At 31.2% G+C, this 12,866-nt stretch overlaps 1 protein-coding gene across 2 annotated transcripts in view; it reads right to left on the bottom strand.

The window, feature by feature from the left end:
* Positions 1 to 11,270: 11,270 nt before the first annotated feature.
* The window catches only part of LOC145260217 (pancreatic triacylglycerol lipase-like), a 106,790-nt gene continuing 105,194 nt past the window's right edge, over positions 11,271 to 12,866 (bottom strand). For both annotated transcript variants that reach the window (XM_080118042.1, XM_080118043.1), the window contains exon 9: positions 11,271 to 11,877. In XM_080118042.1, coding sequence (XP_079974168.1) covers positions 11,799 to 11,877 — 79 coding nt within the window. In that variant the 3' untranslated portion in view covers positions 11,271 to 11,798. The remainder of the gene's footprint in view (positions 11,878 to 12,866) is intronic.

The raw sequence follows: 12,866 nt of genomic DNA, 5'->3' as shown, positions 1-12,866 counted from the left end.
TGTAACTGCTGCAGCAAGCGAAGGAACGTCCCTTCCACCCAAGTATACAGTAATGCTAATGCTCGCAAAGAAAACGTTGTACACCGAAGAAAAACTTTCACTGTTTGGTTTTGGTTGCAGCAATGCAGCATGACTGAAATGTTTTCGGTGAAGAAGCGATTATTTCCGCCTTTTTCTAGGAAAACAGAAGTAGCAGCGTCAGTGGTTGTTGCCATACGACAGAATAGTGTGGAGAGCTAATTGGCGAAAATGTAGTTCCTTCTTAGTTAGCTTCCCCACGGGACAGATTAAGACACCAAGGTTGTCTTTTTTTTAACGCAAAGGAAAGGAAAAATAATTGTCTCAGTTGTGAAGGATTATTCCTCCGCTGACAGTACAAGAAATTGAAGCGTAACATCTGAAGAACAGAACTACACTCTGAGCTATATATATATATATATATATATATATATATATATATATATATATATATATATATATATATATATGTTCATATATATATATTTTCTTGAAAAAAGATTTCGGCCTCAACAGAAAGATGTTCAACAAAATGTTTAACCATAAAATTTACCAAAAACTATTAATATTAAACTATAAAAAGAAAGATACTAGAATTTAAGCAAAAAATATTTTATTTCAACTCAATCAGATGTGCCTTATGCACTAATAAAAATGCAATTGGCATTTTGTTGAACTTTTTAAGATTTTAAATATTTATAAATTTTCTCATTATAAAAAACGATTATTATATTGATTATAATTTTTTTGACAGAAGAAATAAAATGAATATAAAACATTAGAAGAACAATGCAAAATTATCCAATTATATCAATAAATATTAGTAAATTGTGTAAATAAATCTTGAAAAAAAATGATTATTTAGTAAATTGATTTTAATTTATTGGTCATTTAAAAAAATATTCAAATATTTTAAATCACTTAATTGTCAGCACATTTTTTCATTATCAAAAAAGATTATTGGATTATTTTTAATTTGCAAAATAAAAACCGGCAATGAAAAAATCGTAAATCAGCAAAAATTAATAAATTGTTTCATTATAAAAAAATATTTATATACTACAGATATAATCTATGTTTAATTAATTTTAATCAAGTAAAACAAATATTTTCTTATCAATAGCATTGAAATAAAACAATCGTTTTTGTTATGATAAAATTTAATGAATTCGCTGATTCTGGATGTTTTAACTGTACTTCTATCTTTCCAAATTAAAATTAATCTAATAAATGTATTATTATGACAAACTTTATTGATAATTTAGTGACTTTAGATTTATCTTATGATTTAAAAATTTGTCTTCTAATGTTTTTTATGCAATTCATTTTATTTCTTCTGTCAAAAAATTATAATCAATATAATAATCGTTTTTTATAATGAGAAAATTTATAAATATTTAAAATCTTAAAAAGTTCAACAAAATGCCAATTGCATTTTTATTAGTGCATAAGGCACATCTGATTGAGTTGAAATAAAATATTTTTTGCTTAAATTCTAGTATCTTTCTTTTTATAGTTTAATATTAATAGTTTTTGGTAAATTTTATGGTTAAACATTTTGTTGAACATCTTTCTGTTGAGGCCGAAATCCTTTTTCAAGAAAATACCTAACTTTTTAAAATTCTATTCATCAACAACGTAAGCAACAATAAAAATAATAGAATTATATTTATTAATTAATAGAACATGCTAATGATCACAGGAAAAGTATTACATAAAAAAAATTTACAGAAATTTGTTTTAAATTCTGAATTTAAGTGATTCATAAAAGTGCTATCGTTCGCCTGCAGGGATACAGTTATAGCCCCATACCACGCTGATTGGGAGGTTAGCACTCAAGTTTTTGCTATTTCGATTGGATATATGGTCTGATTTTTCTCAATTATTTGTTTCTTTTATATTTTTCAAAAGAAATGCCAATATTGATGGACGACATTTTGGAATGAAAATTAAAATTATATGAAATATTGGTGTCACTGATAATATTTCACTTGTTATTATTCTAAATAATGCAAGTAAAATGCCCAAATCGACTTTCATAAAAGTGAAGAATATCTGGTTTTACAATGAAATTTCTGCAAAAAAAATTTATTGAAATATATAATTTCGGAATTAATTCATTGAGGATCGTAATTTTAAAATAAAAATCTATTTGTTTGAACACACACATATTCCATTGCAGTAGAAAAATTCTATTTCTAGTGGCTTTTTGCAAATGCTCAGTATTTTGTTGACAATATTTGCGAATTGAAGAGTCAGTTTTGAGATAAATTTTGAATTGCTTGAGTGTAAATAAAATTGTTGTTTTTTTTTAACTCTAGTATCTTCCTTTTTAGAGTGTAATACTGATCAATAGTTTTCAGTAAAATAATTTTCCGGTTAAAATTTTATATTACATTTATCTCTTGAAGCAGAAATCGTGTCTCCAGTTTAGTTATGATTCATAACAGTGCTATTGTTCGCCTGTAGAGTTACAGTTACAGCCCCATGCCATGCCTAGGTGATGGTTGAATTTTAAAAGCGAAAACCACCACTATTTATTTCTATTGAATGTATGACCTTGTTTTTATCAAATGTTTGCTTCCTTTATATTTTTTCAAAAAAAAATGCCAACAATATTGGACATTTTGGAAGGAAAATTGACATTATTAGAAAAGTTAGTGTCACTGACAATATTCCACTTAATATTATTTCTAACAATGCAAGTATAATGCCCAAAATCGACTCTATTCAAAGTGTGCAGAATAGCTGTTTTTACTTTGAAATTTGTTCCAAAAATATTTTGTTTTTTTGTACTGAAATTCATAATTTCAGCATTAATTCGCCGAGGATTATAATTTTCAAACATAAATCTATTTATTTGAACACACAAATATTTCATTGCAGTAGGAAACGTTCTAGTGACATTTTCCAAGTGCTCAGTATTTTGCTGACATTTGATACAATGTTTGAGCACTGAAGCATCAGTTTTGAGCAAACTTTTAAATTGCTGTCGACCATCAGTAGGATGAAGTTGAATAACTAATCTCTGTGGTATTCCAGCAATCTGCAAGGTTTGGAACCCACAGCCAACTTTAAAGGTGCAATTACATTCACTATCTTGTAGTCTTTGGCAGTTTTGTTTGTGTATTCTAAGACATTTCATCACTTTACTTTCTTCAAAAGTGAATAATTGTTTGGCACTGTCAGGGCACTTGTTTATCAAAAATTCCCAAAATGCAATAGCACATTCTTGTTGGCCACTATTAAAAACGCCTCCGATTGATTCTCTAAGATCAGCAACACTGTGAGTGTCAGGGACAAGCAATCTTTTTAATTGCTGAATTGGCAAATCAATGTTTGGAATGCTTTTAATGATGTTAGACAACAAAGGAAGGTGGTAAATTGTTTGAACAATACTGTTAGCAAAACAAGCATTTCTTTCATTGATCAATTTGAGGTCCAAATTATTTTGAGAAATGTAATTGTCTATTTTCAGCCATTTTCTATTTGGAATATTATGTTTTTGCTTCAAATCATGATCTATTACGATTGTTTTTTTTCGTTTATAAGTCTGTTTGTACAATGACAAACTTTGAGGCATAACAGAACAAGGAGGAAGCGGTGGCAAATCAACCCTGTCTCTTTTGGCCCTCAATCTATTATATTCAGTCCATGCACTTTTGTTACACATGGTCAATTTATGAGGGTCAAGGTCAATCAAATAGACATTGCACAGCTTTCTTGCACGTGACAAAGCTACATAGGCCATTCCATCTGAAAAGACATCAGATCCCAAGTCAACAATGATACCATTGACTGAAATACCTTGGGTTTTGTGGACAGTTAAAGCATAGCTGAGTGACAAAGGTATTTGAGATCTAGTCACAAAGAGTCCAGGAGAAAGTTCATAGTCAGCTTGCACAAATTCAACATTGACTGCATATGATCAAATTTTACAGTCACAGCAACAACTTTGCCATTTTTCATTTGTATTTCAGTGACTGTACCCATTGTATCATTGCAAAGTCCTTTTTCAATATCAATATTTCGACGCAACATACATCTAGCACCAATTCCAATTTTAAGCACAGTTTCAAGTCCAGCTGTGTCAGAAATCTTTTTAAGTTTAGAAGTTTTTGGTGTCTGTTTTGATTTTTTTTTTGTTACGGTTTTTTGTCTTAAGTTGGAATCAGTTGCTGAAATTTCAATGATATGAATATGATTTTTTTCAACATTTTATAATTCACTTCCTCAGCAGATTCATTTGTGGGTACAATGCAAATAATATGCATTTTCTTTTGCAAATTTTGCAAAAGATCAGTAACTTGATCAATATTTGCTTTTTGTTTAGGATTGATTCGATGCCTTTTCAAGATCTCAATATCCTAATCAGTTGGTGACCCAAGTCTTATTCTGTTAAGAATATTAACAAAATTTTCATTGTCATCTTTTTGTCGCATATTTATGGTCAATTCATCATAATCGAAATATGACCACAAATTTATACCAGCAATTCCCAAATTTGATTTTCTAGCATCTTGAATAGATATTTTGGAAAATACAGGTTTTTCATTAACAGGTGGAAGCTGAAATAAATCACCAAATGCAACAATTGACATGTTTGCAAATGGATACACTTGTTTCCTAATATCACCAAAAACATCTTGCAAACGTTGGTGAATAAATGCTAATTGCAAGTGACTAACCATGCTTATTTCATCAATAATGAATAATCTCGCATATCCAAGCATGGTTCTCAAACTTTTTATTTTATCCTTTGATAATGGTTCATATTTAGGTGTAGAACCATGCTGCACATTTAGTTGAAAGACTCTATGGCATGTAGATCCTTTCAAAATGTAAGCACTGACACCAGTAGGAGCACAAATAACTACACTGGGTCCATTGATGGCAGGATATGTGAGAGTAATTTTATCTGCCAGTGCATTGATCAGAAAAGATTTGCCCACATCCACAAAACCATTAATAAATTTGAGAATTTGTGGACAATCGTCACAATTGCACCTGTGAATAGGGTTTTCCTCATTCCAATGAAGATTTTGTTGCTCAAGTTTGGAAATAATTTCATTATAAATTTCTTTTTGAATGAAATTCAATTTTTGCTCATTTTCTAAAACTTGAACTTCAGTGACATGTCTGATTTGAGGCATATTCAAATCAGCTTCATTTTTATCTGCCTCTTTAGCCATATTAGGATCGCAATCAATTTGATCATCATCAGCGTTATTTTCATTTTCATAATTTTTAGATTTTTGCTCTATTTTTTTGCTTATTTCAATAGCATCTTTAATTTTTTTCTTAATACTTTCATAATTTGTCATTTCAGACAAATATGGAGCATTTTGATGTAATGATTGCTCATATGATTTACAGATTACAAATTGGCATATTTTGTTGTAACATAAACCTCAGTGTGAAATTCATTTTCATTTGAAAAGGATTCATTGTAAAGGTCAGAAATAGTAGCATCCCTGCTAACCTGGTAAATTAACTCACTATATATTGACCAGTCCCCTTCAAGTATTGCGATGTCATATTTGTTAAGCCATGTTCCAATCGACAATAATCGATATATTTTTCTGATCACTGTTCTCAGGTGTTGCGAGTGTGGTGACAAGAGTTTCAGCAGGGCCAGCTTGTCCGTGCAATCACTTTGGCCACAGCAATAAATTCTATCAGAATGCATACCTTTGCAACTTTGGAAACTATCCAATTTCTTCCTCATTTGAGCAATTGTCAAATTCGGACTCAAATCAGACAAATTGTTATGCAATCTTTTAGCATATTCCAATTTCTGAGCTGAGTCTGGACAGCCATCTTCGATTCTACACAGACGAGTCATTGATATTCTGTAGTCACTGTTATTAATTTGATTTTCATTGTGTCGATGAAAATTAGCATCTTTGCTTGACATTTCGAATTTGCAAGTAAATTTAGATGCTTTTTTTCTATGTTTATTTTTATATTTGTTATAATATGCTTTTGCACAAATTTTTTCTCTATTTTTTTTATAATATTGGGCCATTTTCGCATGCATTTTTTCTCTATTTTTATTGAAAAATTTTTTATTTGACTCTTTTTGCTTTTTTTTATAAGTATCATTATTTACCGCTTTGAGTTTTTTTTTTATAATTCTGAACTCTTTGTTTTATTTTATCTTTACTTTTTCAATAATATTCAGCTTTTCTAGCTTTTTCAGCAATTTTATCATATACTTTTTTATTGCCATCATTCATAATATATTCTTGACAGGCCACAAAATCACCGCAATACCACATTTACTCCAGGGGGGTACTACGTAAGTCCCAGGAGTCCTACGTAAGTCCCTTATAGTAAAAATGTTGGTGCTCATGCACTAATTGTAACACGCTATTATTTTCTTAATAATATAAAAGAAAGTAAGAATTTTATTGACACAGTATTTGTAAACAAACAACAACAAAAAAAATAGTACGCTTACGTGTTGAAAATAATGCAAGAAAATGTTACATGTAATATTTTACACAAATACTGAACAGTAGCCCTCCCCTCTCTGTCTGTCTGTCTGTCTCTCTCCCTCTCTCTCTCTGTGTTGCTATTATTATGGTAGTACGAATAGTGGTTTGTTTACGTTGTAGTTGAAAATATATCTTGCATTATTTACAAAAAGTTGTAAATAATGCAAGAAAATGTTACAGCCAGTTACAAAATTAAAAATGATAATAATATATTCATAATATATTCTTGACAGGCCACAAAATCACCGGTAGTAATGTAACGGATAATCAAAAATAGGGGAAAAATCAGTTATGTAATATTTTACACAAATACTGAACAGTAGCCCCCCTCTCTGTCTGTCTGTCTGTCTCTCTCTCTCTCTCTCCCTCTCTCTCTCTGTGTTGCTGTTATTATGGTAGTACGAATAGTGGTTTGTTTACGTTGTCGTGGAAAACTCTGATGAAACTAAAATCCGGCAATTTTTATTTTTTTAATAACGGTATTAGTATCAAAATATCTGAAAATGATATCTTAAACTAAACAGAAGAATGTCAAGGTAATTATTGTACTATTTCAGAAAATGTTCAATAAGTATGTCTCAAGTAAATTAATTTTTTATTTTTTCTACCGGTACCCTACGCTGGATTACACAATAGTAGTCTCTAAGTAACATTTTGTTTGTCTCGCAGTTACTTGCGAGACTAATATATATATAGAGAGAGAGAGAAAGTAAATATATATATATATATATATATATATATCTTCTATACTATAAAGCTGAACGTCTGTGTGTGTCTGGTCACGAATAGGCTCCTATATGGTTGACTATTATAGAAAAATGATTACATATAATGATAGAAGATGTATCGAGACACAGGAATGGGTATGTTTGATCTGGCATAATGATGATTCATTAAAATTGTGGGGTCTGTGTACGCGCCTGGTTTACTAAGTATGGAAATAAAAAATTTAGAATTTAAAAAAAAACGTTTACAAGTATTTTTGATATAAATATACATAATAATACTTTGATAAGTATGTTTTAACTTAAATAGTGATGGTATAATAAAATTGTGGGGTCTGCGTTCGTGCCTGGCCTCCATAGAATGGAAATAGGCACAAACTTTAATAAAACCTTTTCATATCTATCTGCGTAAGTATACTTTGATAATTATGTTTCAGTTTGAAGAAATATGGTATAATAAAATTATGGGGTGTTCGTTCGCACCTGACCTCCATAGAATGGAAATATGTCACAAAGTTTAACAAGGTTTTTGAATATAGATCCACAGAATATTATGATAAGTATTTCAGTGTGAACAGGTATGGTATAATAAATTATGGGGTTTATCTATTTTATTTTTACTTTCATCATATTTTGCTTTGGTTTTGATACCCCCAAATTCGAAGCTATCTCTTTACAACCCTTCCTTTTCAGAACCTATCATACTTTCATAAATCAGAGTCAATTTTCTGTAGGCATGTTTTTGAACCCAGTCAACGACGGGTACTTTTGCTAGTATATATATATATATATATATATATATATATATATATATATATATATATATATATATATATATATATATATATATATATATATATATATATACTCTGGAAAGTTGACAATCAAATAGTAATAAACAAAAAATTAGGCACAAGGCCACTCAAAAATTGGGGAGAGGTGTCTATGGTCATCCTCGCCACTTTACCTTGATCCTAATTAAAGTTCTCATTCACCACAATACCGCAAGCACACCAGACGTCGTCCTACCTAAGATTCCTAAATCATATCGTTATTTTTTTTTTTAAATATATATATAAACATGTTACAGACAGCGAAATAAATTTGGGTACATAGAACTACATATATAAAAAAAAAAGTTGTTTTGTTGTATTTCATTGGATCGGGGTACCTATTTACTTTGCCTCCCCAGGAGGGCAGAGTTAGACACCAGGGTCGTTTTTTTATGTGAAGAAAAGGAACATAAATAAAAATTTTCTCCGTCGTGAAGGATTTCTCCTTCACTAACTGAGAAAAAAATAAAGTAGTAGTAGTTATACATGTAGTTTCGTCTGTGTTTGCTGCGTTTCGTTTGACGTAAAAAGAAGTACAATGTCTAAGGCGTTTTAAAAGGAAATGGGTCCAAATGAACTTACGCGTTTGTGTTGTTTAAGCGAAAATATGCGAAAAAAGACCCCCCACCCCCAAAAAAACAAAAACAAAAAAACGAAACAAAAATAAACAAACTAATATGTAATGTTTGTAGTGACAGGATAAAAATGCTTGTTATCGAAGCGAAGAACGACGATGGCAGATATTATACTCGGTTCTCGTTCGAAGTTTTTAATTAACGAATGTTTTTATGTGACGGAACATTCGGAGGCAGCCATGTTGGTTAACTGTTCGAAATTAAACGAGTTCAATATTATCTGATGAACGTATGCGAACAACCAATCAAGTTGACCGGAACTTGTTAAGTGGCAGTTATTATTTACGAAAGAAATGCTTATTAACGATGATGAAACAAAATAATAACGGACGCGTGTATTAATAACAGTGTAAACTGGGGTAGGAAAAGGATATAACAATTAGGCGGGGAAGTATCTTACTACTACCTCTAAATGGGAGATTTAATCTTGCCGGAACACAAAGAGGAAATTACGATAATGAATAAAAGCGAATGAAAATACCCGGAAGACATGTACCAGATAGAAGAAACTAATGTGAGCATATTGAATCTAATCTGGTATCGGTGTTTACAATACTATAAAGGTTTTTTTTCTAGACGAGAATAATCATTTCTACTTGATTACACATATAATAATATAATACTATATATACAGGGCGATTTTTTTTCTGATTAAGCAGCCCACGTAAAAGTAGTCCGATCTCTCTAATCATTCTCTAATCAATTTTTTTTCATATTAAGCGGCCCACTTAAAAGTAATCCGATCTATCTAATCTTTCTTCTAACGAGTGACACCACTAGACAAAATGCAATGTTTTTTTTTTCAACAAGATGGCGCTACATGCCACACATCTCACAGATCACTGACACGAGTTCATTACATGTTTACGGAAGAGAGAACAATAAGCAAAGGATTATTTCCCTGGACTTGTCATCATGTGATTTGTTCTCTCTCTCTCTCTCTCTCTCTCTCTCTCTCTCTCTCTCTCTCTCTCTATATATATATATATATATATATATATATATATATATATATATATATTCATATATATATATATTCATTTTCATTTTTATTTATTTTTTAATTTTTTATTTATTTTTATTATTTTATTTATTTTTTTATTGTTTTATTTTTTTTTAGTTACTTATTCACTTTTTTTTTTACTCTTCTTAATATAATAGACGCTCCATTTCATAAACTTTAGCCATTTACCTGTTTCTCTGACTCGTGCTTCTTAATTTCATTCTGGGACTTTCACGTGCGTATTTAAGTTGACCTAATTATTAACGCTAACTTTCGCGATTTTTGTCTGGGTCATTTTGACCTTGCTTTTCAAATTTAAACTTTCACCGTTTTTCCGTTTTTTTTTTTTTTTTTTTTTTAAACCTTAATTTACTTGATTCTTCCAGCCTTGACAGACGTGTTTTAAATATTCTCTCCAGTGCTTTTTCTGTGCACATTTGAACTTTTCTTTTAATGATTTGGAACTCATTCCATTTGTGATTTTTTCCAAGGAATTCTGCCTTTTGGATCATTTTGGACACTTTGGAACTTACCTGTTGGATTGGAAATTTTTAATTCGACCGTGTCTGGATTTTACCATTCTTGGATGTTTTACACTTCACCGGACTATCCATTCATGTGAAATCTTTTTATCATTTTTTCTTTTACCTCCTATTCCCCTTACCTCACCCTTTTTTTTAACCAAGTAAGAGCTGTGACTTACTTGTGGTTTCATTAAATACTTTTACATACAAAATCCGATCCCGCATTTTGCTAATTCCTGCCCTCTCATGAGAAGGAGAGTATTTCTTCGAAATTCCGCGGATTAAGGACTATCCACTTATCTTGTGCTTCGTTTTTAAAACTAAATATCTTTTTAACTCTTTTTCAAGATGTCTTTTAACATGTTTTATTAATCATTTGTTCATATATATATATATATATATATATATATATATATATATATATATATATATATATATATATACTCCACTGCTCATTATATGTATTTTTGAATTTCTTTACTACCCTCCCCCTATGTATTATCTACTCTATTATATTATTATAGATATCCCCATTTCTCATATCTTTTTTACGTACATTCCAACATCGTTTTATGTATATAATCTTACTCTATCTCATTTCTGTCTTTAACCTAGCTTTTTTGTAGATTCATAAACTTAGCGCTTTCTCCTTTTCTGGTGAGAAGATTTGGCTCCGAATTATCACGGCCTAAAGAGGCCCTTTTTACGTTCATGATTAGTTTAGAGGTTTCGAGTTTGAATTAACAGATGTATTTACTTTACTAGATTTGGGCTTTGATACTTTCAGATTCTTCTTCGTCTATCTTCGATGGTGAAGAATGGCAAAAAACATATACGATGTATACAATAGAAACAAAAAAAAAAAGAAAGAAGAGAACAATAAAAAAAAGGCTAAAGAAAGGGGGAAAAACGCGCTAAAAATCAGCAACAGAAAAAAACAAGGAAGAATGTTTAATTTATTAAAGAGAATGAAAAATATTTAAAAAATAGAGAAAATGAAAAAAAAAAAATCGACGAAGAAAAATATTTGGTTTAATAAATTTTATTTTGAAAAACAAGTCAGAAAAACAAATGTAATCTTTTACTAGATAATTTTTCGTTTTTTTTATTAATATATATATTTCGATTTATTTTTATAATATATATATATATATATGTATATATATATATATATATATATATATATATATATATATATATATATATATATATGTAATATTTCGATTCATTTTTATAATATACATATATTTTTTTAGAATTTGAAAGGTTTTTTTTATTTTTTAAAGATTTTCCAAAAAAAAAAAAATTCTTCTCAAAACGGTTCCAGTTTCAGTTGTAAACGATGGAAAAATTATTTAGAATTGTCGTCTGCTTCGTTCTTTTACTTTCTCCCACCCACTAATCCTCTTTTGCCTCCCTTTTTTTCTTTTATCATCCCTTTTTATCTCGTTCCCCTACTCCTACTATGCTTTCTCCTCCTTCTCCTTCGTTCACCGTCTACCACTCCTCCATCATCATCTCCCCCCCCCCTTCCCCACGGTCCCTTCATCCTTCTGATCCTCACGGGCATTCAGACATCACGTCAAATTTCTGCGACGTTTGAGACACGACTTTTGCACCCTTCACGCAAAAATGAGACCTGTAAAAGAAAAAAATGCAATTTGGCATGATAACAAGAATTTGGAGGTTTATATTTATAAACATGGATGATAATAATAAATCCATTCGATATCAGAATAGATGTCTACAGAGTGAGACGATGAAAGTGTCGCCATGAAGAAAACGACACTACAAGGGGCGTTCAATAAGTAATGCCCCTGACCCACTTCCAGTTGTCTGATCTAGCTGAAATTTGGCATGTGCAATGATTTATATCTCTACGGGTTATGTGGCAAATTACAGCTCTGAATTAATTGTGGTTTCTGTTTTACAGGTGTTTGAACTGAGTCAGGTGTGAAATGGAGCCTGTTGAATGTCGAGCAGTGATCCGGTTTTTGTATTTGAAAGGACGCCACCACAGGAAACTTTTGATGAAATGAAAGAAACTTATGGTGATAATGCCCCATCATATGACCTTGTAAAACGCTGGCATCCTGAATTCAAACATGGCCGGAAGTCTGTAGAAACAGCTCCCAGATCTGGTCCCCCCCTTCTGCTATTGATGAGGCATCTGTCGGTCAAGTTGAGGCTGCCATTTTGGAAGATCGGCGCATTACTATTCGCCAAATAGCCCAAGATGTCAAGATTAATACAGGGTCTGTGGAAACTATCATTCATGACCATTTGCATATACATGAGGTGTCTGCCAGGTGGATTCCCAGGTTGCTCACACCATTCCAGAAGCGAGAACGCGTCGAGTGCTCGAGGATGCATTTGGAGATGTGCTAAGAAAATGAGTCAAAGTTTTTCAAAAGACTGATTACATAGGATGAAACCTGGGCCCATCACTATGATCCAGAGACCAAAGCCCAGTTAATGCAGTGGAAGCATGACTCACCACCTCCAAAGAAGGAAAGGGCGCAGCCCTCCACTGGCAAGGTCATGCTCACAGTGTTCTGGGACCAGGACGAAGTAGTGATGACAGATTTCCTGGCAAAGGGTACCATAATTACAGGAGCCTATTATGCT

The sequence above is a fragment of the Euprymna scolopes genome, chromosome 36 (assembly GCF_053919585.1).
Source record: "Euprymna scolopes isolate OS-2025 chromosome 36, ASM5391958v1, whole genome shotgun sequence".
NCBI classification, from domain to species: Eukaryota; Metazoa; Mollusca; class Cephalopoda; order Sepiida; family Sepiolidae; genus Euprymna; species Euprymna scolopes.
Note: the sequence above shows the minus strand (reverse complement) of the source record. Positions and strands in the feature narration are given on the sequence as shown.